This window comes from Pyxicephalus adspersus, chromosome 1 (assembly GCF_032062135.1).
Source record: "Pyxicephalus adspersus chromosome 1, UCB_Pads_2.0, whole genome shotgun sequence".
In the NCBI taxonomy this organism is placed as follows: Eukaryota; Metazoa; Chordata; class Amphibia; order Anura; family Pyxicephalidae; genus Pyxicephalus; species Pyxicephalus adspersus.
Window position 1 is genome coordinate 25,668,006 of NC_092858.1, and position 25,813 is coordinate 25,693,818.

General features: G+C 34.8%; 1 protein-coding gene across 1 annotated transcript in view; it reads right to left on the reverse strand.

The window, feature by feature from the left end:
* Positions 1–25,581, reverse strand: part of RXFP2 (relaxin family peptide receptor 2) — a 139,727-nt gene extending 114,146 nt beyond the window's left edge. Inside the window, exon 1 of the mRNA XM_072398662.1 lies at positions 25,424–25,581. Coding sequence (XP_072254763.1) covers positions 25,424–25,517 — 94 coding nt within the window. The 5' untranslated portion in view covers positions 25,518–25,581. The remainder of the gene's footprint in view (positions 1–25,423) is intronic.
* Between the last annotated feature and the right edge of the window lie 232 nt (positions 25,582–25,813).

The following is a 25,813-nucleotide window of genomic DNA, read 5'->3' on the forward strand; positions in this document are numbered from 1 at the left end:
CTATTATATAAATGTTACTTAGAGAGAGGAGCTACTGATAATAAATAACTTGATGCCACAAACTCTTGCAGCTGTATTTACTCCTATCTGCTACTTTCATTAAAATGGACTTCAGGCTAAAGAAACACTGTCTAAATACAAGTAAAATGTATCCTTACATGAATCTTGTTGGTCTTTGTGTTTTTCTTTTCCAGAAAAGTTCAGCATAAAACATCTTTTGTCTTATGCAGAGGAACTTTCTTAGCAAAGACTTGTCACTGATGTTTTCTCTTTTTGTGCAGATTGACTGATCTTGTATTTGCCCTCCTGTTTTCAGCCAATATTAGGGTGGATCTGCTAGGTCTCTACCACAGCTCTGATCCCTGCATAGACTATGTCTACATTTAGACATGTGGTATACCACGGCTTTTTACAGCATGCTCAACCACGTCCCCAATCTACCTGATTTAACTGTATGGTTGTGTTGGGGAGCCATTGTGTGTTCACATTTGCATTGTGGTGGTCTGTAGTGTGGTTTCTGGATGCAACATTCTAGATTCTAACTGCCCTTGAGTGGCCAGCTGCTTCCATATAATAGGGATTAATATTACACAGTAATTATATAGCACCAACACATTACGCAATGCTGTACAAAGTCCATAGTCATGTCACTAGCTGTCTCTCAAAGGGACTCAAAATCTAATGTCCGAGCTCAAAATTCTTTCATACACTCTAAGGTCAATTTCTTGCAAGTGCTCTCAAACGCACAAAGCATTTTCCAACTACCATGGTTGACTTCTCCCACACATATATAGGGACTCCCGAGAGAAACTACACAATTGTAGACCACACATCGGAAAGAGGACTATGTGCAGCAAGGCTGACATCACTAACAGCAGCACTCGCTCTCTCTTCTGCAATCTTGCTTACAATGATATTCTGCCATCTAGGTTCCCTTTCTCTTTCATTAGAACTTTTGCCTATACTATGACATAACACTATTGGTCATTAATAAGTAATGTTCTCAACTATCCCCTCAGGAAGCCACAAGGCGAAGAGAAGCGTGTTGGGATTTTGAGCGCTATATGACCATTTTTGTAATTTTTAATTGATCTAGGGATCATTTCTGTGTAGGAAAATGGTCACTTTCCCCATGAATACTTAATAGGGTTGACCTGTCATATCAGCCTTTGTATAGCATTTTCCCCATGAAAGCTTAATGGGTATGTCCCTTCACACCATTCTTTGTATTTACCTATCCTAAGTGAATTGTATGAACTTCTTATATACTAATACATGTGATTATTGCCAAAAAAAACAGCTTTATTTCATTTCTTTTGGTGCTATTGCTTACCAGCCTATGTGCAGCACACTGATCATGTCATTGCTAAATTTACATGGATTTATAGGTTTAAAAGATATTTGGTGCACATGAAATGGATTGATATTATATGTGACAAGAAGACCTATACTAATAGATTATGTAAGCTGTCATTTCCAACTTGATTCTATACCATCCAACTTGTCTAGATGATGTTCTGATTCTCTGCCTTTATTATCTTTTCAACCACGGATCCAGAATGAGTATGCACTTCAAATGTTTAGCTAATTTTCACACAAATTGTCACTGTTATCTGCATGCTTGTTACGGGTGTGTAAATGACACCAAGAGATCAGCTTAACACCCAGGCAATTAGCAATGGCAGCTTCTATAACCTCTCTGTGTGGGTTGTTTATTTTAAATAAACATTTGTTGCTTTAAGCTATGATATATAAAAATGTTGGGTATCTGTGCGACATGCAGCAAACAAGCATTCTAAGTTGCCACAAACAAAGATTTCCACAGATTTTTAGGTAAACCCAGGCTATGGTCAAGTTAATGTACATTACAAACAGTAAAATAGCTATTGCACAAACCTTAACTGATCTCTTTACAACAGATGCACTGACATTGCAGGTCTCTGTATTAACTCTGGCAGCAGGAAAATGGCTTTTTGCTAGCCATTAATTGGAAATAAAGTGCAGATTTTCGATATTGCTTAGTCTCGGAGTCTGATAAATGATTCAAGTTAAACTACACCACAGTACCCAAAGGAGGTGTGATGACTTATTTTAAAATCAACCTATACTCTTTCTGTTTACTTGTCATTTCGAAAGTAAGCATTTTCCTTATAGGTAAATAACTATCAATCGGATAAAACAGTTTACCTGTGCTGTTGATGTAAAGAAAAGTACATGAGGTGCACATGCTGGGATAGTTGAGAGATAGAGCTTCCATCCCTGACGGTTTTCTGCAACCTTGGTGCAGTCCACATCAATTAGCCCTCCGCTGGCTGCAGGGGGTGAAGTGGGTAAGGTCAGGTGATCAGCAGGATACTCAGGATTGTTGGAGGGGTAGATGTGGAGGATCATGTGATTGGCACTGTGCTTAGAGTGAAGAAGTATTGGTATTGTCAAGTGAATGGCTCTGCAAAGCTCCTGCTATTAGGAGGAATAGGATGCTGGGTGAGGCTGAAAGTACTTCTTTGTTCTCTGCCCATTTTGATTCCTCTAACAGGAACAGTAATGGAACGAGGACACTTATAGTTGATTTCACACAGAAATCCAGAAAAGTGCTGACTGCAAAAATGGTGCTGACTATAATATCAGTAAAGATAAACACATTTTAAAAAGGCATTTAATGGTGAGGCTGCAAACTTTAACAAGAGAAGGCTAGGTCCTCTTTAAGCTCTTTTACTGCTAGTTAAATTATGTACAGTACATAGAATTGTTTATGTCTGTAGTATGTGTACAGGTGCACTTCAAAATTCTATTTATGACTACATAGCACAAATGAAACACAATGCCCCTGATTCATCATTAAAATCCGCGATCGCTGGAAGCGCGATAATACGCGCGACCAGAGCTGAATTGAGACAAACATTCTATGCACTGAAAAATAACTTCCCAAGGACACTGGTTCTCTCTCTATACGACTCATTACAGAATCAATGCACCAATAAATATAAATCTCTGTGAGGCTGTACTACAATGACAAAAAAATCAGTAAATTCAACATTTCTACACAAAAAAAAATGTTGGTTAAACCCCAGTAGCTACAACTACATGCGGGAAAGATATATATAAAAACAAATTGGTAAAAATAAAAAAAAGATATCTAGATAAAGATAACCCATGTAATAATGGGTTAAGGCCTATTTATAAATATAGAGTTATACAGTATGTAAGTACATAATAAAATACAAACTTTTTAGTATGGAGACTTCAGCACAAACCTGCCCCCCACATAACCAGAATCAAAGGAAATCTGTATTAAAAGAATATGGCGGCTGGTGGTGACCTCTTACCCAAGGTATCATCACTTTCTAAGTCACTGGCCTAAAATGAGTATGCATGTCAGGGGTTCTGACTCAAACTGTTTTAAATTGAATTAAAACCCAAGGAGCATAACTTACAACTCTTTAGTGCATACATTAAAGCAAAAAATAACAATATAAAAATATCATATAAAAATATATCAAAAATATTTTCAAATTTCAATTTATAGAGGCTGTTAATGCATGGATAACTTAAAATAAAGACCTGTAGAATTAATTACCGTTTTGTTAGGTAAATACCCCTTAAATGTTAATTCACCAAACATATTGAATGTGGTATAACAAGCAATATACAGGTAGTCCCCGGGTTTAGGACATCTGACATACGAAGGACTCCTAGATATGAAAGGGGCTTCCCTGCCTTTGCAGGACGGAAGCTTAATAGAGGGGAGGGGCGGTTTGCATGACTTGCAGAAGAAATCTTTTGCTAAATACACCTGAGGTTGTGGGTGATCTTAGGGGGTGAGCTCTTTCTGGAGCCTCTTGTAACTCTTTAATGACCAGGCTCTTTAATGACTAGGCTTCATAAAGATTTTTTTTTTGCTTTGTGATTAACTGAGTTTTTTTTACAGTAACTGACACCATGCTGCCTAAAAATATGTTGGGACAAACATCTGTCCTCATTGCATTTACTAAAATATTGTACCTGTTCAGACTTACATACAAATTCAACTTAAGAACAAACTTACAGTCCCTATCTCGTATGTAACTTGGGAACTACCTGTATTTGCTGTTCATGACTGGAGCTGTTGATAAGACAGCCTTCTGTGAGGTTATCAAAATGGGTTAGGAAGGTGAAAGAGGAAGAGGAAAGGGAAAAAAGAATGTTAATTTAAAAAAAATGTTGTACAATTATATATATTAATATAAACTATTACATATACTTACATTTTTGTATATTCTATTTAAAATTAGGATTAAATTAATAAATAATATTTTAATATTACATATGTATTTTATGCAGATGGGAAGTAAAACTCATGACGGGTCATTATGACAAATGCTAATCATATCACAGCTGGTTTCCATTTTCCATGAACTGAAAATAACTGATGTATCTTGTGAATATTTAAATAGTTGTCTGTCACTGAAATACCTCTGTTGCAGAAATAACACACATTTTCTAATGCATTATTAAACCAATTGGTTTTTAAGCGTGGAGGTATTCGCTAAACATGCAATTTTACAGTGTTCAGAGAAAAGGGAAAGATGGGTATGGAAGGTGTTTTTCTGAACTGCCTTTCATAAAATAGTTCATAAAAAAAGGAGAAAGGTAAGTATTGCAAAATACCATGGAAAAAAAAAGAAAATGTATAATAATATAATACACCTATAATATAATACACTATAATACAGTAAAATAAATATTTCCATTAGTTTATACAATCTGTCAGTGCGCTGTATAAAAAAGAATAGATAAGCTGTATGTTCTAATTGTTAGAAATTGAACTCTGTGAAGCTGAATATTTGAATAAGATCAAACTGCACCAGCTCTGGGGATCTAGTGTCCTGGAATGTATTATGTGATATGCAAATATGTTCTGGCCAAAAGCAATGTGTTCCTGGAAACAGAATTCAGATACTGACATTCCCTATATGAAGATGGAGACAATCCCGTTACTTGCAAATGTGTTATCTGTTATTTTTTGTGCTATGAGTAGACTTCTTTCTCACTTTCTTAGTAGCTGATTATTAGGATGTTGATAACAAACATGTCATACAGGACCTCTTAGGTAACACTGAAAAAGAAATATGAAAAAAACAAAACTTTCACTGAAATACAGCATGCCAAGACATTCTCTCTTACTGCAGAGACAGACCGATCATATGAAACAGTATGTGGGTGTATTAGGGAATCAATATAGAAAATATCTAAAAATATAACGTGAACAAAATCAAATTTAGGTTTTCTAAACATTTTTTGGCTAAAGCTCATCACCATCCACAAACCTCCTAATCCTTTTTCATCCTATGCTAACATAATCACTGGCATTTTTTTCTTTAAAATACTTTTTTCAAATTTTACAGAAAAAAAATGTTTTACTTGCTATTGACATTATCATGCCGAGGATCATTTCCTTTTCTTGTCTATGCTTTCATGAAAACTAAATATCCCAACATGTATTTGGATAGCAATAAAGGCTGTTGGTACTCTTTATTATTTGTTGGTATCAAAGGAATAAATGAATCCTCTTCCTACTCCCATAACCTCACAGTAAACTTTACTAAAAGCATCTGGCTCAGCAACAAACTACTTGGAAACTACATAGGGAATGGGGGGGTTGAAGACCAGTTACCCAGAAAGCAATAAATCAATCAGAGGTGTTTGAGGAGGAAATATTGCTGTAACTTTCCACAATAGACACTTTTAAAGCCAATATTTAAGTCACTACAAGCAACTGAATGAGGAATAAGCCATAGAGGGAAAAGGTAAATTACTGACAGAGTTTTGTCTGCTTTTTATTTTTGCCTGAAGATTGACTTTGAAACCGCTGTCAGTTTTTTTTGCCATCTGTGTCCCATTGCAGGAATGTCCCTTGACTTTCTGTCCTGAGGCCCAACAGAAAGTGAGAAATACTCTCTCTTTGGCATTAATCACCGGAACCCATGGGAAGATCTTTCCTGTATTTCTGTTTTAGTGGCATCTAAAAATCTTACATTTTCTATAAATATTGTGTTACAGTCAAAGTGGTCAGCAGGTTCTAACCATTCTGCAGGCTGTCCAAAGCTAAAACAGAATTGTTTCTATCTACACTTTTCAAGGATATCTAGTTTGTATGGAAGCAGCTTTATATACTCATTTTATATGCATGCAAGGGTTTTAGTATGTCATACCATGATTTTATATTCCATACATACTAAACAACTGTTTTTAAGAAATTCTTCAAAGTTTTTTCAATTCATTCATTCATGTTAATTGAGTATACAGCAGTGTAGTTTAAAATAATTTTATAGTAGTTAAAAAAGGGAACAGCATTATCATCTTTGGACATAAAGCCCCAGGAACCAAAAGTTTCAGTTTTATCAATTACTGGCGAATTCTTTCACATTCTCTATCACTTCCATTCCAGGCTCAAAAACTTGGATGCTTGACTGCTATAAATAAATAAACATTCAAATTGGTCATTTGGCCAGGAGCAGAAGAACCTAGATGTTAAAGCTCCTCTAGCACTGTAATAAAATAGTAACTGGGGAAGGATATGCCTGATAGCTATATATAAATATGACCTGGAAGGTATGTACCTGCATACAATGATTAGTACTGCTCACTCTTTTGTGGAAATGCACACAAGCGAAGTTTATTTTCTTATTTATGTGTCTTGCCTTAAGACAGCCAGGTAATAATTAATGGGCTGCCAATGCGCCACCACATGAAAAAAGCCAAACATACACTACATTTTTTTTAACAGCGCTCTTCAACAAAAAGAACTACAGTCCACATTGCTGTACAGCACAGTAAATCATGTTGTTTTTACCAATTGGCAATGCACTGGTAAGAACTGGTCCCTACAGAGATTTACACCAATACTTAATAAAAAGTAAAATGGTTACATAGATACTTTTTGTGATTGTCTAGGTAAATTTATATATGTGTATGCAAACAATAAAAAATTCAAGAAGCCATTATTAAGTCCAATTGTAGAAATATTTTTTGGTTCATAAAACAAATAGACTATATTTTACAGAAATGTCAAAATAAATACCAATTCCTAAAATAATCTTCATTTTTATGAGGTTACAATGAGACTAATAACTTTTTTTTATATTGTGGTTGTAAAAATATATGTTCCAATATCTTCCAATACTCTGTTTTTTAATTCCCCAATTTTCCCCTGTGGTGTATTCAGGAAATAAATATTAAATTGTCATTTATGGTGAACAAATAAATATCTGGGTGAATATTTCAATGCAGTGCTTTTTAGAGCAACTAAAAAATGATAGTGTTGTTGATTGTGATACTGTTTCTAGTGGAGGAAAAATATACAGAAACAATTTTACCTGAGACACCACACCACACAATTTATATTCTTTATATTTATATTATTTTTAATTCTTGTTTTTCCCCACATTTTCTACATTTTGGGACCTAGTCATTTATAATATTCCCACAATGTTATCATGTCATAGAGTTTATGCTCCCCTGCAAACTATTTGGTAAACCATTTGAATTTTTTTAAAAATAAAAATCTTACCTAAAACATATTACACTATTTTGCTCCTGACCACCTGATTCAATATGATTGGAGATTAGAAATGAGCCTATGGCATTCTCGCAAAATTTTCCTCGAACTGCCAATGGTTTCGCAAAATTTCAGCTAATTGATTTCGCGAAACCATCGGAAGAGGAAACTAAAACAGGTGGATTCCCATAGCTGCATTCAGCCCTGGGAATCTCCTTGTTTGCAATCCGTGGGGCACTAGAGGTTAATTAACCTCTAGTGCCCTGGGGATTGCACACTCTTATCAATGATTGCAGCCACAGCTGCAATCATTGATGAGCTCTCCAGTGCCCCGTGGATTGCCTGCAGTCGCAGGTGTGACCGCAAAGTTCCCATGGTCACGTGACCATGGGAACTGAACTGCAGATGAACTCTGCAGTTCCACTATGATCCCCAGGGCACTAGAGGTTAATTAACCTGTAGTGCCCTGGGGATCGCACACTATGATCACACATTATGATGCTCGCTCATCCCTATTGCTGAAAAACAAACCTCAAATGGAACCTTAAAAGTATGCAGACAGCAACGGGAAGACATTTTAAAATGTATGTAAAGCCAAAATAGTTTTTGTAGGGAATGCCTAACAGTTTTTTTTGTGCCCCATTGAGGAGAGTTTCCTTCATTTCCATAACTATATTGAAAAGTGAGAGAAATGCCTTCTCCTAATTGTGTTTCAAGTACTATAGGAAATTGTTAAAAAAATCCCACAAAATAAGCAGATTCATAAAATCTGATCATATAGCTGCTCAATGTTCCCCTGTGTGACACACTTCTCATTGTAGATTAATATGTCTCCCTATGAATCTGATACAAACAAGTTATCATTGAAGTTAATTTATTTAAATTAAGTAAAAAATCATACACACTTAGAAGAATGATTTACTTACTTAATTAGTAAATTAGCTTTTACATGTGAGTTTCCTCAAGACGGCCTAAGCAAAGTGAAATATCCCTTGCAAGGGGATAACTCACTTTGCTAAGTACACAGACTTTTTTCCTTTATTAAATTATCCCCATTGTCTATAAATAAATTATCAAAATATGTAAACATGTAGAATAGTATTTAAAGTTGAACTAAAGCAAAAACGTCCCCAGGAGGCAGAGTATTTGCTCTCAGTGCACAGCAAATGTGCCATGTGGTGTAGAGCTTAGCTCTATGCACACTACACGCAGAAGTTATTATTATTATTATTTATTGTTATTACACAGTATTTCTAAAGTCCACAGTCATGTCACTAGCTGCCCTCAAAGGAGCTTACAATTTATTGTCCCTACCATAGTCATATGTCTTTAGTACAGTCTAAGGTCAAATTTAGGGGGAAGCCTTTTAACATAACTGCATGTTTTTAGAGTTACATCTTCAGTGGCTGACCAATGGCCAAAAAGGATTACTATGAACCTGGAAAAAATGGCAGCAAAGATGGTGGCTTTGGGAGATGCAGCGATGACCTGTGCCTGGACCTGACATCATTGCAGGAAAGCTACAAAAATTTGTTTGCCATAATCAACAGGTATGCCGTGCATACTTGCAGAGTATGGCAAATGTTTACCACCCACCAACAAAAAGTCTGTTCCAATATACCAATGTAGGCTAATTATCTTTGGGCAAAATAAAATACAAATATTTAGTACTTCTCTGCACGACATGAATATTTCTTTTGTCTTGTCTCTTCAAAATACCAGAAAATCCCTGCTGATCTGCTAGAAATTGAGAGCTTCTGAATTCTTGTTTGAGCTGACACCACAGTGCCCCTGCTGCACTAAAATCCCAAGTAGTGTTTCAGCCCTGTATGAGTTCTCTTGCAGGAGTGCTGGAGTTCATAATATAAGAAGATGTCATGTATTCCACAGAGGAAAACTAGGCATGGAACACTGCTTGGGAATTCAGAGCAACACAAAAAGACTATAGCTTACTGGATTTCTGGCACCATAAATAGGCAATTTTCCTAGACATTCGAAAATGTAATAATAATAAATAAATAAATAAATAAATAAAGCATTGCCATTACTTACATATGTCCTTTAAAATCGACCTAATCTCAAAACTTTTACTTTACATAAAAAGGTAGACAATCCTTTTACATAAAGTAAAAATATTATGAGTGCAATGCAAAAAAAAAAAGTGCAAAAAAAGTTCAGCACCCACAAAAAAAAAAAGTGCAGCACCTCCCCTTTCTGAATGAATGGGAGTGCAGATCCCCCCAGGATACATAAGTCATGTATCCCAAGAGGCACTTGGCCTGATGTTGGGCATGTACAGAAGCAGCCTTTTCTTTAATGGGGGGGATGCCACTCTTTTTGCCCTTATGTCATCCTGCGCAGTGCATCAGGTGATGTAAGAAGAAGAACCGGGAAGGAGACTGAAGCAGATGGAGGTACCAGGTCAAAGAAGGATACAGGGACGACACAGGACCCAATCAACGAAACCTCCCAATGAAGCAATGGATCTGCGAGATAAAAGGTACGTGTGATTTTTTAATTTTAACTTTAGTTCTGCTTTAAAGAAATTTTGCCCCTAAATGCTGTGAAATTGATTTTTTATATAAACATTAATCGAATTTAAAGTGAACCTGTGGTTATACTGTGGACATTCAAGTTGTTACATATTTTTACAAGCAGCAAATTAGTTTTAAAACAATCTCTCCTCATTTTTCTTTATAGCCGCAGGAACTATATAGTAATTTATCCTCAAAGTTACAGGAGAAGCACTGAAATTTTTCAAACGTATTGTAAATTTAATTTAAAAAGGGTTATGAGACTTACAGGTCAGTTAACCTTTATATTTTAATTTAATTTATGCATTCATACCTCCAGGTCCACAGCTGCTGCTTTTTTAACTTTTGCTGTGCAGTCCTTTCTGTTGTCTGAGTGCACATAGCACTCTGTAGGACCTCACACTGATACTAGCTAGTCATTTAGCCTGAAGAATAACTTTTGTACAACATGAAAGCAATTGTAACTAGCAATATATTTCAACTTCATTTATTAATAAAATGACCTTATCTACATACCTCTTTTACATTGACCCGGAGAAGTAAACATCTCTGGGGAACATTTAGGTCTGCCAAGAAACAATTAGATCACAACAATTAGATCACAACCAACTGAAAGTTGTCAGGTTGTGTTGTGTGCAAAATGGACTGGTCCAGAAGAAAAGTAAATTCTGATCACAATTGTGTCCTGCTGGGCTTTTTCTGGAATTATTGTTAATTTCTGGTACTGCACTCAATGTACCTGGATTATTAAAGTTCTCCAGGATTGGACTATGGGAGTGCATGTGAATGACCTAGAAACCTAGGATGGAATTTTAGAAAATTGTTTTTTTTTAGTGGGAAAATCCTGTATTAAACCTTTACAGGTTTGCTACATCACCCAGGTTTTCCCTTGATAGTCTGTCCTATCCAGTCTTAGAGAGCTATATTAAATCGGGATCAATGCATAGGTAATGCCTAAAACAATGGACCGGATTCATCAAGCAAAATCGGAAGTTTGCTCGTGCATGCGTATTCGTGATCTGGCATTGGACCTCTCAAACCTATTTATCAACTCATTTGCAGCCATCGAGAATACGCTGGCGTCTTCTTCCGGCATTTATCAGCTGAAATGATCAAGCACTTCGAGGCGCGCATCTCCAGCAGCTTGACACTAGCAAGCTTGCAGTAAAAGTCAATCTTTCCCTAAAAAATCATTCTTTCAAATGTCACACACCTTCCATTTAGCCCTAAATAAAAATGTATGATGTGTTCAAATGTTTCAAACATATATATTAGCTAAGAAATAGGCATTTTTTTAAATGACCTAATATTTTCAGGTTCAGAAAGAGTTAACTGATTTTAGCTGTTTACATAGGCGCATACCTAAATGCTTACAATGCCTGACCTGATCTCCGCCTAGTGATAAATCCCTGAGAACTCTGGCAGGTAAGACCTTGGTTTCCTCAGCGGACTAGATCATCGACCCACGCTCTTCTTTGCTTATATATATATATATATATATATATATATATATATATAAATCTATATATTTGTAAATATTATAGATATAAATAAATACATATATAGATATAAAAACATGTATAGATATTAATATATTGGAAAAATATGAATATATGTATTTATAAAAAAAAAAAACAGGTAAACCCTTTGATTCCAGCTAATTCTAGCAAGACGCTTCCCTCCCTTACCTTTCTCCTCCCTCAGCCACGGACTTGGCATTTCATGCATTTAGAGACTAGGAAACATCCGTACTTTATACTACATTCTAACCCAAGGCATCATCTGCAAACAATTAAAACCACATCAGTAGCAACATTTATCCTTATCGTCTGTGTCATACCTATCTGTGACAACATCTCCACCTCACTTTTGACAATATATTACACTTGTTATATACCCCTGAGGAAGCCCCTGTGGCGAAATGCGTCGGGTAACAAAAGGTTTTTCATGTACACCTTCTTTTTAGCCAAGAACGCACCTGCTCAGTTTAGCTAATCACTGCCCCATGATTTTTCAATTGGAAATGATGTTTTGTGATGTTACACACTATTGTACTAATGTATGACAGCAGACTGTTAAACTGCTTTTTAAAACAATACATAATTTAAATGAGGACAAGGCCCCCTATTCACCTCTAATGCTGAATGGATGAACAGGGGAAACCCTGATGATGGCTCAAGCATAATCAGGGATCCTCTTTGCTCAGCCAATCACGGAGCACTAGTGGTGAAGAGGGAGACTTGTCCTCATTTAACCCCTAGTGTCTGGGGATTCCACACTGTCAGTGGTCCCACAGCTGTGCTCATGACATGAATGCAACCATGGAAATCATCCTTTCATTGTGGGATAACGTGGAAAAAAACAAAAGTTTTAAAGTTACGCTAAACACACACATTTAATTAATGATTCTAACATTAAAGATTCCTCCTCTACTTTGTTTTAATTTATTTTTTATTAGATTGCTGTTCACTCGTTTACAAATGTAAAGGATCATATTAATAAATGAATATGGAATGTCAAACTAAAAAAACAAATGGCCAAATTTCACGGACTGCGCACGTTCCAATTACAGGTGAATTTGTAGCAGCTGTGGGCATAAAGGATGTTTTTCCTTTGTCTTTTTTTCTTTGCTTGGAGGAGGAGTAGGAGTTTTGTTGTCTTGTTTGCTGTGTTGTCCTAATCCATGTTGCTACATTTCAAACTTTGCTTACCATTTAGCACAATAGCTGCTTTTGCTTTTTAAACTTTGAATTTTTCAATGTCCATTTTGAAATTAAGAAGTCAATGTTAATGCTATGTTATTGTGTTTGTAGCCATATTGCTTCATTGCAATATTATGTCTTTATTACCACCTTCAAATGTTTGTTCTGCATAAATAGTTTCTAATCCAGTTTTCAACCCCTGATAGGTCCAAATTGCATATTGGTTTGGTAAGTATTGTTTGGATGCAATATCTCCCAGGATCTTTTAACCTTGGGTGATCCAACAGACCTACAATTTAACAAGTCAATTGTGATTGTTTTTAGGCAATTCCTTTCTATGAATTGTTGAAAGACTAAATACAGCAAAACTGTCTAATTAAAACCCAGTTGTGTGATGCGCATTGTTGTGCGCCAAACCCCAGGTGTTTGATGCGCATTGTTGTGCGCGTGAACTGTGTTCTATCAGTTGAAAAACATGCCGGCCACTTTTGCAGAGAAGGATCCCCATTTGGGTAAGTTTTTCTTTTTTATGTGTATTTTGTTTGTTTTGCTTCATGTGTACTCATGTATGTACATACTGGCATATATGTATGTATGCATTTATATGTGTGTGCATATATACATATAAAAGAGAAATTAGAGAGAAAATAGGCAAAGAAGGTTTTCTTTGGCATGTTGCCTAACATGCTTCAAATTGAAAAGATTGCCTATTTCTTCCTATGATTTCTGATATCATAGGCTTGGCTCAAAGCAACATTCATAGATGATATTGCTTCTGGTTAAAGGAGGAATCCACCTTAATGTCCTCCCACTACCAAGCTGAGTAGGTCAATATATAGTGGGCCAAGGTCTAACATGGCATTCAAACTTGCATAAACACCCTAAAAGGCAGTAAAAGCAAGAAAATATGTTTGGCACAAAGTGGATTTGTCCCTGGAAGTTTTATATATTAGTACTCTTTGTTTTATGTAAACACCGAAATCAACATGAGTAAAGTATGTTAAAGGAAAACCACAGCTCATTTAGCAAATGTCAGACTTTAAAAAAAAAAATAAAATGAAAATGTATTCAAAAAAGGAATATGTACATAACACATAAACAAATAACAATATGTGACAATATGACTTTGAGAATGGGACAAAGGCAACGAGCAGAGTCAAGTAGCAGTTTGTAGTGGAAACTATGCATACATTTGTACTAATTATTTGTGGATAAAATGATAAAACATTGCTGAAGAATTGCTAAACAACAGAAACCATAATTAGAAACCAAGCCCAAAAACATTGCCGCAACAGATGAAGCTAACAATAATGAAAATATAATGAAAATAACTAAAAGTCACATGAACTCAGAGTGGACAAGCAAACATACATGATTAATCCCCCCCACACACACACACACAAAAACCAGTCCAGTTAAAATAGTAAAAAGGAAAATACCTATGTATTTACATACATTTGAATGTATTTTGACATACAGACACAAGTGAAATCACTAAATGTTCCTTAATACATGTATTAACATTTTTGCCAACAATTTTTTTTTCAAATATTTGATTTCTCCAAAGCCAAACTAGAATGAAATTTGAATCAGATCAAAAATGCTTGGTCACTTTTTTTTTTAAATTAATACTTTTGTGTGATGGCATATTATAAAGTGCTAATTTGTATATATACAACTTGATATAAATTAGTTTGCAGTGTTGCAATCAAACAAAAAAAGTATCAAAGCAACAACTGCAACAAATCAAAATATAAATGAAGCAATTTTGTGATTAGTATAATGTAACATGAAAATGTAGCACTTACTCAAAAGAAGATCAAGCACAAAAGATTCAAATTAGGCTGTAATGGACTGGTGGATGCGCACAGAACAGGGACCAAGTGTGCACTAATTGATTGCTCTGACATCACCATTGACAGAGTTTAACAGATTCACCTGAATTGCGCAGCTGAAAACTAATCGCCTTAATTGGTGAATTCTTGACCCCATTGCTCATTTATTAATTTACTTTCTTATATTCAGCTTAACACCAAAGGTATCAGGTTAGATTTGCATATGATATAATTTAAAACAACCGGACAAATCAAGTGTTTTCCCCATTTTACTCAATTTTACCATTAGTTTACTTTAATCAGTTCCAACTTACCCCTACTTCTCTTTTTCTCTAAATAATAATATCAATTGCTGTTTGATATGTTTATGTTCTAATATTTATTTTTTTTATTTTTATTCAAAAGTTATTGCAAAGTAAACAGGCCCATAGCATATAATGCTGTAATCTATGGCGGGTATACGGGTGTGAGAGCTGAAGTTGTTAAGATTCACTGGAAAATAAGCTACTGCAAATACTACAACCTGTAGTACATAAAATAGGGAAAAAATGTACTGGTGCTACTGAGAAAGGCAGAACAAAAAGATTTATGCCGTTTCCTAAAATGTAAATGTTAGATGAGTGCCTCATTGTAGTTTTTTCATGTTTTCTACTGTCTTGTCCCATGAGAGGATAAGTCCATCTTAGACAGCAGCACCTGTAACTTGCTGCCAAATGTGGGAAGAGGTGGGGGAGAAGGAAGAACAGGGCATAAGATGCCATTTTTAGTTCTAGGAAAAGAATACAGTCTAAAAAATTCTAAAGGTTCCTGAAATAGCTCACATTGTGATTTTTTTTTATATACAACATTATTTGGGACAAAGGTAAGATATAGAGTGAGGGGGGCATCTGTTTAATCAAAATCTATGATATGTGGCACAATATGGCATGATGATGTAGCTTATGTATCATTTTTTAAAATATGATGGAGTATACTTATCCCTTCCTTTTTTCCCTATTCGTTTTAGCTAAAATATTTTTATGCATTCTTTGAATTGGAAAATATGCTGATCAGTCCAAGCATCAAAGTTACTTTGCTAATATTATGTAAGACCTATTTGTGCTGCCAAAACAGTTCTATCTTGTGTCCTGTCATCCACATGCCCCTAAAGATGTAATTGATCATACCAGGCCACCTTCTTCATTTGCTCCATAGTAAAAACTCATGCCCATTCTTTGAAATTTTGGCAGTGGACAGGGGTCAGCGCCCTTCAATGCATTGTGTGTTCTTACATGGCCAGCAATAAGTTTGTTAGCTCTTTTGTGAGATCAGTTTAGATGGCTTGCCCCCCCCCCCCTAAAATATATGTGTCACTTAGCGTTGGTCCCCCATGACACTTTTGCCAATTCACTAGTTCATTGGACAATTTTTGGTATGTACTATTTAAAAGAATATGTGTTTGCAGAAGCTCATCTTTAACCTTTCTGAAGCTTAGATCATTAAACATGGTAATAAGAGTGTTGCTTTGATGTACTGGGCCTGATTTAATCAAGCTCTCCAAGGCTGGAGAGGATACACTTTCCACAGTGAAGCTGGGTTATCCAGCAAACCTGGAGTAGATTTCTTAAAAGTCATTTGCTATTTTACATAGTTACATAGTAGGTTAGGTTGAAAAAAGACATAAGTCCATCAAGTTCAACCACTAGGGAAATAAACATATCCCAGATATAAAACCCTATACGACATAGTTGGTCCAGAGGAAGGCAAAAAAATCCCTGGTACAATTTGCTTCAACAGGGGAAAAAAATTCCTTCCTGATTCCATGAGGCAATCGGATGTTCCCTGGATCAACAGTCTCTGTTATTTTTACTTTAAAGCCTCAACACCCAGTTGTATTTTGTGCTTCTATAAAAACATCCAGCCTTTTCTTTAAGCAGTCTATAATAGTTACTGAAACTACTTCCTGAGGGAGCCGATTCCACATTTTCACAGACCTTACAGTGAAGAATCCTTTCCTTATCCGGAGCTTAAACTTTTTTTTCTCCAGACGCAAAGAGTGCTCTCTTGTTCTTTGTAATGATCTCAAAGTGAATAATGGGAAAAAGAGTTCTCTGTATGGACCGTTTATATATTTATACAGGGTGATCTTATCCCCCCTTAAACGTCTCTTCACAAGGGAGAATAGATTCAGTTCAGCTAATCTCTCCTCATAGCTGAGCTCCTCCATTCCTTTTATTAATTTAGTTGCCCTTCTCTGCACTCTCCTAAATTCAACAATGTCCTTTTTGTGAACTGGTGCCCAAAACTGAACTGCAAATTCCAGATGTGGTCTGTCCAATGCTTTGTAACAGGTGCAGGATTATATCTCCATCTCTGCAGTCTATTCCTCTTTTAATACAAGAAAGTACTTTACCAGCTTTAGATATTGCAGCTTGGCATTGTATGTTGTTATTAAGTCTATGATCTACCAGAACCCCCAGATACTTTTCCATTTCTGACTCCCCCAAACGTATCCCCCCTAGACAGTATGAAGCATGCATGTTATTAGCCCCCAAGTTCATAACTTTACATTTATCTATATTAAATGTCATTTGCCACTTGGGTGCCCAATCAAACAGTACATTCAGGTCTGCTTGTAGAATATAGACATTCTGTATGGACTTAATTCCATTACATAGCTTGGTGTCATCTGCAAACACAGAAATGGTACTTTTAATCCCAAACTCTATATCATTTATGAAGATGTTAAACAGTAAAGGTCCCAACACTGAACCCTGGGGTACACCACTAATAACCTTAGACCATTCAGAGTATGAATCAATAATTACAACTCTATATGGAACTTTTCTAAACCTATTGACTCTAACTTGCATATACCCATCTGTGGGGTGCAGTGTCAAATGCTTTAGCAAAGTCCAAGTCCGCTATATCAACTGCTACTCCACTGTCTACCTGTTTACTTACTTCCTCATAAAAAGGTAGTAAATTTGTTGAAAAAATTCTGTCTTTCTTGAAGCCACGCTGACTATCACTTATAATATTATTTTCTAGCAGAAACTCCTCTATGTGGTTCTTTATCAAACTCTCTAGGACCTTTCCAACTATGGACGTTAAACTAACGTGTCTGTAGTTACCAGGTAGTGACTTTTCTCCCTTTTTGAAGATAGGAACCACATTGGCCTATTGGTGTTTAGTAAATCTGCTTTGTCTTTATCCCCAGTTACCAACCCAGCGATATCCTTTAATGGGCCTACATGCTCAGATCTTATCTTTTTGCTATTAATATATTTCCAAAAATGTTTGGGGTTTGCCTTACTTTCCTTTGCAATCTGTCTTTCATTTTGAACTTTTGCACATGTTATCTCCTTTTAACATCTTTTGTTATATTCTTTATAGGTTTCAAATGATGAAGGTGATCCTTCATTTTTATATTTTTGGAATGCCCTTTTCTTGTTTCTTATGGCTTTTTTTTAACATCAGCTGTAAGCCACAAAGGTTTTAATTTTAGCCTCTTAAACTTCTTACCCATTGGAATATATTTTTTCAGTTTGCTTTTGTAGAACAGATTTGAAACATTCCCATTTCTGTTCTGTGTTCTTTGAGGACAATATTGTCTCCCGGGCCAAGTCACAGAGAGCCGGCCCTTAATAATGGAAAATTTGCTGTCTTAAAATTAAATGTTTTTCTTTCCTGTTTGTGCGTCCTGTTTACAGCTTACATTAAATTAAATCATATTATGGTCACTGCTACCCAGATTCTCTTTTATTTGCACATTTGTTATAAGCTCTGCATTGTTAGAAAGAAGTAGGTCCAGCAGAGTATCATTTCTAGTTTTAAATAGTATTAAATTCTAGTATTAAATTTCTAGTATTAAATTCACAAATTTCCTCCCTTTTGCTGTTCCTGTAGTGCCATTACTCCAGACAATGTCAGGGTAGTTCAAATCTCCCATGAATAAAATACTTCCACTTTTTGTTGGTTTTTCTATCTGTGCTAGTAGTTGATTTTCTATTTCTTCCTTAGCACTGGGGGGTCTATAGCAGACTCCAATCATTAATTGTGTGTTATTCAACCCCACATTCAACTCAGCCCATAATGCCATTTGTTAGCAATTGTTTTCGATTCTGTACAAGATCCATTCCAGGTTTGCTGGATGATAGGTTATAGGTCATCTAATAGTGCTCATGGTAGATCAAAGGATGTAGGTCATCTAATAATGTATAGTATGCGATTTCAAGTTTTTTTTCCTTATACACATTGTCCTGCTACAACTGGAAAAGCTAATGCTGACAACGTCATGCTATGTTTTTGAAGAGAGTACTGTTAATTTTAAATGGATTTGGAGTTTAAAAGTTTAACACCTATGCTGCCTGGCCCAGCCTTGGCCCTGTACTAATCACAATATATCATAGACTGTAGGTCATCCAGTACTGTTTACAGTGGACCATAGCATGCAGATCATATAGTACTGCTTACAAAAGATCATAGGATGTAGGTCATCTAGTATGGGTCACGAATAGATAATGGGATTTAGGTCATCAAGTTACTGATCATTGTAGATTATAAGATGTAGATCATCTAGTGCTGTTCACAGTAGATCATAGGATTTAGGTCATCTAGTACTGTTCACGGTACTTCGTAGGATGTAGGTCATCGGGTATTGCTCATTTTGATTGATTACAAAGAAATGATACCAAAGAACAGATGGTAGTGTGTATCTTTTGTATTATTGTGTGGTAGTACGATTAAGTGATTTTTAATAGACAGTGATATTTATATTGAACCAGTTGATTAAATTAAAAATCAATCAATTTAAAATTTCTGGGCTTCTGAACCAGGTACCTCTAAATGGAGAGAAAGCTTCACAAGGACTTCCACTCCTCAAAGGGAGAGACAAACCTTTCCAGAACACTGTTTTGACATGCACTTGACTGACTTGTGATTTGTATTTGACCTAGATTGTGCTTCCCTGAGGCCTACATTTGACTTGCTTTAGGCAGGAATTGTATTTTCTTAGATTTGGGAATGGGAATGCAAGACCTGTATAATGCATACAAAAGCCAATCACCACATAGGCCCATAAAACATTAAATGTCACATTACATCTAAAAATGTCAATCCTCATTGTATCAAGGAGGTCTAGATCCCAGCTGTACCCACATGTTGGGATCATACGGTCTGGTGTTCAAATCTCACTTTTACTGGGAGAGATATCACATTTACTGCTGGTTGCTTCATTTGATTTAAATTATTCTGAAAGTAGCAAACAGCATTAACTTCTTACAATTAATTTAATTTTTTATCTCCCTGAATATACATTTACATTTATCATCTGAATCTATATAGACATGGTGATATGGATATTAAAAACTGCTTTCTTAGATTGTTGTTTAGAAAATGATTCATATTTCTTCTTCCCTATTATCCAGCTTATTTCAGAAGCTAAACGCTGCATTCCAGTACTTACATCAGTTATTGTGGCTAAATGTCTAAGAACAGCAGATTGATTACAAAGAAGGATAATGCATATTGCTGATAAAGAATTCACTTCAAAGGCTTCAGGGATGGCAGGTTGTATGTCATGTAAGACTAAAGCAGTTACCTTGCTTATGAAAAAAATTCACAGTGCTGGCAAGTCAAAGTTAGATCCATTCTACCAGTGTTTTGCTTGAGGAGGCTAAAGAAAAATCTTGAAACCCACACATGGCTTATTAGGAATAACGATGGGCAAGTTACTTACACATTTCCTATCCTAAAGTGACAACATTCACTCCACACTCTGGAGTATCTATTCGGTTTTGCCCTAAAACAGGAAATGTTTTAGAACTACACAACACCTCCACCTCTACTTTTTAACCCTGGGATGGAGATATTCTTTAGTTATTACTATTGTTATTATTAATAAACAGAATTTATATAGCCCCAACATATTACACAGCGCTGTACATTAAATAGTTAACAGAGATGTTAAGACAATGTTAAATAATAACAGCAGATGCAAAATGCATCATCACAATTTTGTTTGCAGGATCAACTGTTTTTTTATATGTACTTACCGAACAGATATAATAAACTACTTTTTATGGTAAATTTAACTGGACTAAAGAGAGCAAATAAGAGAAGTTCATTGTTACGATTTACATACACTTTAAGTGAATATTCTTTTTGGTAAGTGAACTTTGACTTTACAAAAGCAAAGTTACTATGTAAAAAAGGTAGCATAATAATGACAGCAATGGAGTGTGATCCTTCAAAACAAGTCAGTAACAGCAGCTTCCATTACTCTGACAGATTGCTTTTAAATAAACATGTCTTTGGGAATCCAATTTTGTCATTTTTTTGTTCAAATGCCATTTCCCTTGCAAGTTTGATCCTATTAACGGCTGTGGGCATCACAAAACAGTTATGTTAGACTTATGATTAATGATCATGACAGAACAGATCGTACCTAATACAAATGATAAATAAGGTCTAATAAAGATTATGAACAGATGCATGGCCAATGTGGTCTACCAGCTGCCTTGTGCCATTAGGTCCGTATAATCTCCTATACAGCTGCAGAAACATTAGTAATAGTAATAATTAGCATGTCTCTCTTCCCCTTTAACCATTTCTGTGTTCTACAGATCCCGCTTTCCCCTAAACATATATATTTTTCACATTAAACTTAATTACAAAATATGAGAATCAACTTTTATTCATGATTCACACATTTATTTCAATACAATGTAAAAAATACTGTACAGTTTGGGTAAAAGTTGTGTAAATTAATAATGGGTAAAGACATTCATGGTTGCAACATCCCTACTCTTTGCATTATTACAATGAAGTTAACTGTGGTGACGCTCCCTTGGGCAGGTCCATGACATCCTGCACAAGTATTCATCTTCAAGGTTTAATGATGCCCAGCATCAGTTAACCCAAAAGACTGGCAACATCTAGTAGGGGAATAGGATTAATGTGGTGGACAGTGCTGGTAAGGGGTATTGCAACCAGAGGTTTACTTAAAAATGTTGCCTGAAGTGGGGTTTTAACTTTATTTTGTAGTTTTTGTAATGTCTGTCCTTCATGATATTTCATTAAAAGTACTATTATGGAAATATGTTTAAAAAACATCATAAGTAGCAATAAAACAAAGTATTTCATGTAGAAACTACATGCCTCAGCTGGTGGTGGGGGATAAAGGCAGGGTAAGGGAGGGTACAGCAAATGAGTAAAATCCTTCCGCAGACATGGGGAGAAGAAGAAAAGGCAATATGTTCAACTGCTACACCTAGCTTGCACAACAATCAAAGTGTATCAAGACACTTTTTTTTCTTTTTTATTTCACAACCTAATCCTTTTTTGTCATTTCCAATTAAATCATTCTCATAGACAGAACAATTTTTAGAAAATATAAGGTTGGCTAACTGTCAAAATGAGATTCTCAGTATGCAATTTCCAGTATGAACAGCCCAAAAAGCACAGCAGTATATTTAGTACTTATTGTAAATTTAATATGAAATGACAATAGAACTAAAATAGAGCTTGGCTAAGCTAAGCTGCCTCTTAATGACATTCACACACATACCCTGAAAAGAATCAAGACAGTGGGAAACACTAATGATATGTGACTATTTTTCTGCTTGGTGATGGTAATTTTAACCTTTTATTTAAAACAGTGATGTGAAACACAGATCAAATAGCCAATCAGAATAAAGCCTACTGGATTATTTAAATGCACACATATTTAAAAGTTTGATGGACCAAGAGGTTTATTCATAAAAACTGAACTAAATCAGGCATAAAAAAACATTCTCAGTGAATGGTGTACAGACCAAACATGCTGTGAATTTATGGCAAATGTGTAGCACATGTTTACCGGTAGCAAGCCTTCATAGGAAATACATATAAATTATATATATAAATATGCATATAATTAGGTAATATGAATGCTCATGGGTGAATGTTTGTGGCAAATGAAACTTTATCAATACTACGAATACAGCAAATGTACGAAGGATAATGAGACCAGAATCTGCCATCAAAAGATCAAATCCAGATGGTAATAAATTATTAAAGGGATGAATGTGTATGTGTTTAGTGTTGTTGAATATGCCTAATAATTAGATACAATCCAATGATGTGTTGCTAAATATTGCGTATTGAAAAGTTGCAAGAACTTTTATATACATATCAACAAATGAGAAAACTCAAGAGACAGCACAATATCCTGTGAAGTCTGCTATTCAATTTGGCTAGTAATCCATGTCCACAATTTGACATAGCAGAAATACTGCTTTGTGTGTGTGTTTTTAACAAAATTCCAAGTCTCTTTCCAGCACTAAATTTCATGTATGACACAGTATAATTAAAACCAAATATATAATTGGATAATTGGATTATTGGACACAGCTAAAAAACCTCTGATGATTATTTTCCACACATTCATTGAGTTATATTTTAAATGTTACATTTTCGTAACTTGATGAATGTATTAAATAAACACTGAATATATGAATATATATATATATATATATATATATATATATATATATATATATATATATATAATCAGCAGAAAGGGACAAGCAGGACAGTTAATAAAGCAAATTAAAGGTGACTTTAATCCATATCTCAGCCCCCATGCCCTAATGCTAAGGGGTTTCTTTTTTATTAAAATAAATTATTCTTATTTTCATAAGATTTTATAGTTAATTTGAAATTTAACTTAACTTATACAATATTATATATATATATATATATATATATATATATATATATATATTATTTCCAAATCCTGTATATATATATATATATATATATATATATATATATATATATAGCTAACACTTATTTCCAAATCCTGCAATAGCAGAAACATAGAAACTTCAGACAATGCAGAACCCAAAAGTACAAATATTTATTATCTTCTCACATTTATAATAAAAACTAATTTACTAATTCCATTAGTAAATCAGTTAAATGGTAACACAGTGTCCACAGATGAGATGTTTGCCCTTGGCGCCCCTAGCCCAGAGTATATTTGCACCCGATACATACCTAGAACATAATTTTTTGATCTATTACACTAAGTAAATAACAATGTATTTTAACCCTATACATATTGGAAAACAGGATAAAAAATTATTTCATTGACCTATGTAAAGTAACCCCGTTTGTGTATTGCCCATATATGAATGTTTCCCCAATGTCTCCATATGACACATATTCACTGCCTGGGCAATTGTCGGTACAAATGTCACATAGGGACACTGTGTACCAGTCATAGTAATTCAGCTCTCTGGAGTAAAATGTTTCATTGGTTCAATGTTAATATGTTGATTTTTGTACCCTTCTGCCACCTATTTAGGTATACAATTTTCAGCCACAACACATTCATACATACATCCTAAAAATAACATACTGGATTCAAGACACAAACAACGGCAAAGGGATTTTTGTACATTTTCCTAGCAACTCAGTTTTCCAAGGTTACAGGAAGAAAATGTAGATGATTTAAAATGAACCTTGGCTGTGATTCATTCAAAGATCTGTATATGGTGATGATATAGTATTTTTCATGTTTTCATGTTAACCCTTAATAGTAATATAATAAGTTAGTACTTTATCATAGCTTCTCATATAAAATTAGTGGATGATTAATATTCATTTCAACCTATCAATAATATGAACATAAAAAAGAACTAAAAACTTGAATCCATAAAGACTTTCTAACTCTTATTAAAATCATGATAACAATATAATATAGAATATCTATCTATCTATCTATCTATCTATCTATCTATCTATCTATCTTATTGATTGTGAATGGTTAATTGATAAAAATAGTCAATCAAAAGCATTGGCAATCAATTGTTTGGGAATATGAGTTTGCTCTTTGAAACTACTGGCAAAAGCGTGCAGTTCAAGAAGATCATGGTTGGGGACATTGGTAACTATATAAATTATATATATATATATATATATATATATATATATATATATATATATATTTTTTTTTTTTTTTTTTTTTTTTTTTTTTTGTTTTTTACTGGTGATATCGCAAGAAACTGCATGACGTGGTAGATAAGTGTAATCAAGCTGTTGTTGATAAAGTCTGCATACTATTTGTCATTCCTATGACAAAGCATCACTGCAATAAATTATTACTATGTTAAATGCTAAAACTCCTATGTAAATTTATTACCATAAATTGCATAACAAAATTGGTTTATCTTTGGAAATAGATTATTCACAGCCCAAAATTGATTGTACCCACAGTTCCATGTGAGCATTATTGTACTCCTATCCCTATGCTACGTAAACACATTTCTGTGTAGATCGAGAAAAAGAAGCTTTTTTAAACAGATCTGCACTGGAAAAAAAATGAATCATAAAGCCATTCAAGTCAATATTCATTGAGACAAGTTTGTGCATATTAGGCTATATATTCAATTTTATTCTTCTTTAAAATAGTTAACTTTAGGCAAACATTAACTTCAGATTTTCCAGACTTATATGAAGCAAACTGATAAAATAAAATACAATCATTTTTCAATAACATTAGTAATATCAACCGTGTAACTATATTCTGATAAATATAAATATAAATATATATATATATATACACTAAAGCAAATGTAATGATCAGTATATACCATTTAAATTACAATGACTAACAATGCTACGGAGGCTTATAAGTGATGCAATGATATTCCCAATAAATAAGGAATAAATGGCTTGACCACAAACCATACCGGTTTAACCTTTTGTGAATAATACACTTCAAGGTGAATAGATTTTAAGTACTGCGCTCTTTTGAGTTAAAGAAGAGTGACACAGCATTAATCTTACCTTTGATATGTATGAACAGAATCAGCTGAAGGAAAAAAGCCATTGTAGTGACCATGGTCTGAATTCCAGCTAAGAGCGCAAGGTTTGCAAGCATTGAGTTGTAGTTATGCTTCCTTAGATACCTCAGAAGCCACTCTGAGAATGAAAAGCCCAGTGCAGCCAGCTCACATTGCAGAGCATGCTCAGATGGCACAGTTCGCAGCTACTGAGGCAGATCTTACTTCTCAAAGTGATGCTCATTACGCTGTTCTGTAAATGACAGCAAAAGGCTGACTTTTCTGTGCTAGCCTTACCACGACACATCTCATTCAAATTCACTGATTTCACATTGTGCTCATCCCAAAAAAAAAGAATATACATCTGCTTGTGGTAATGAGTGTTTCTACATTT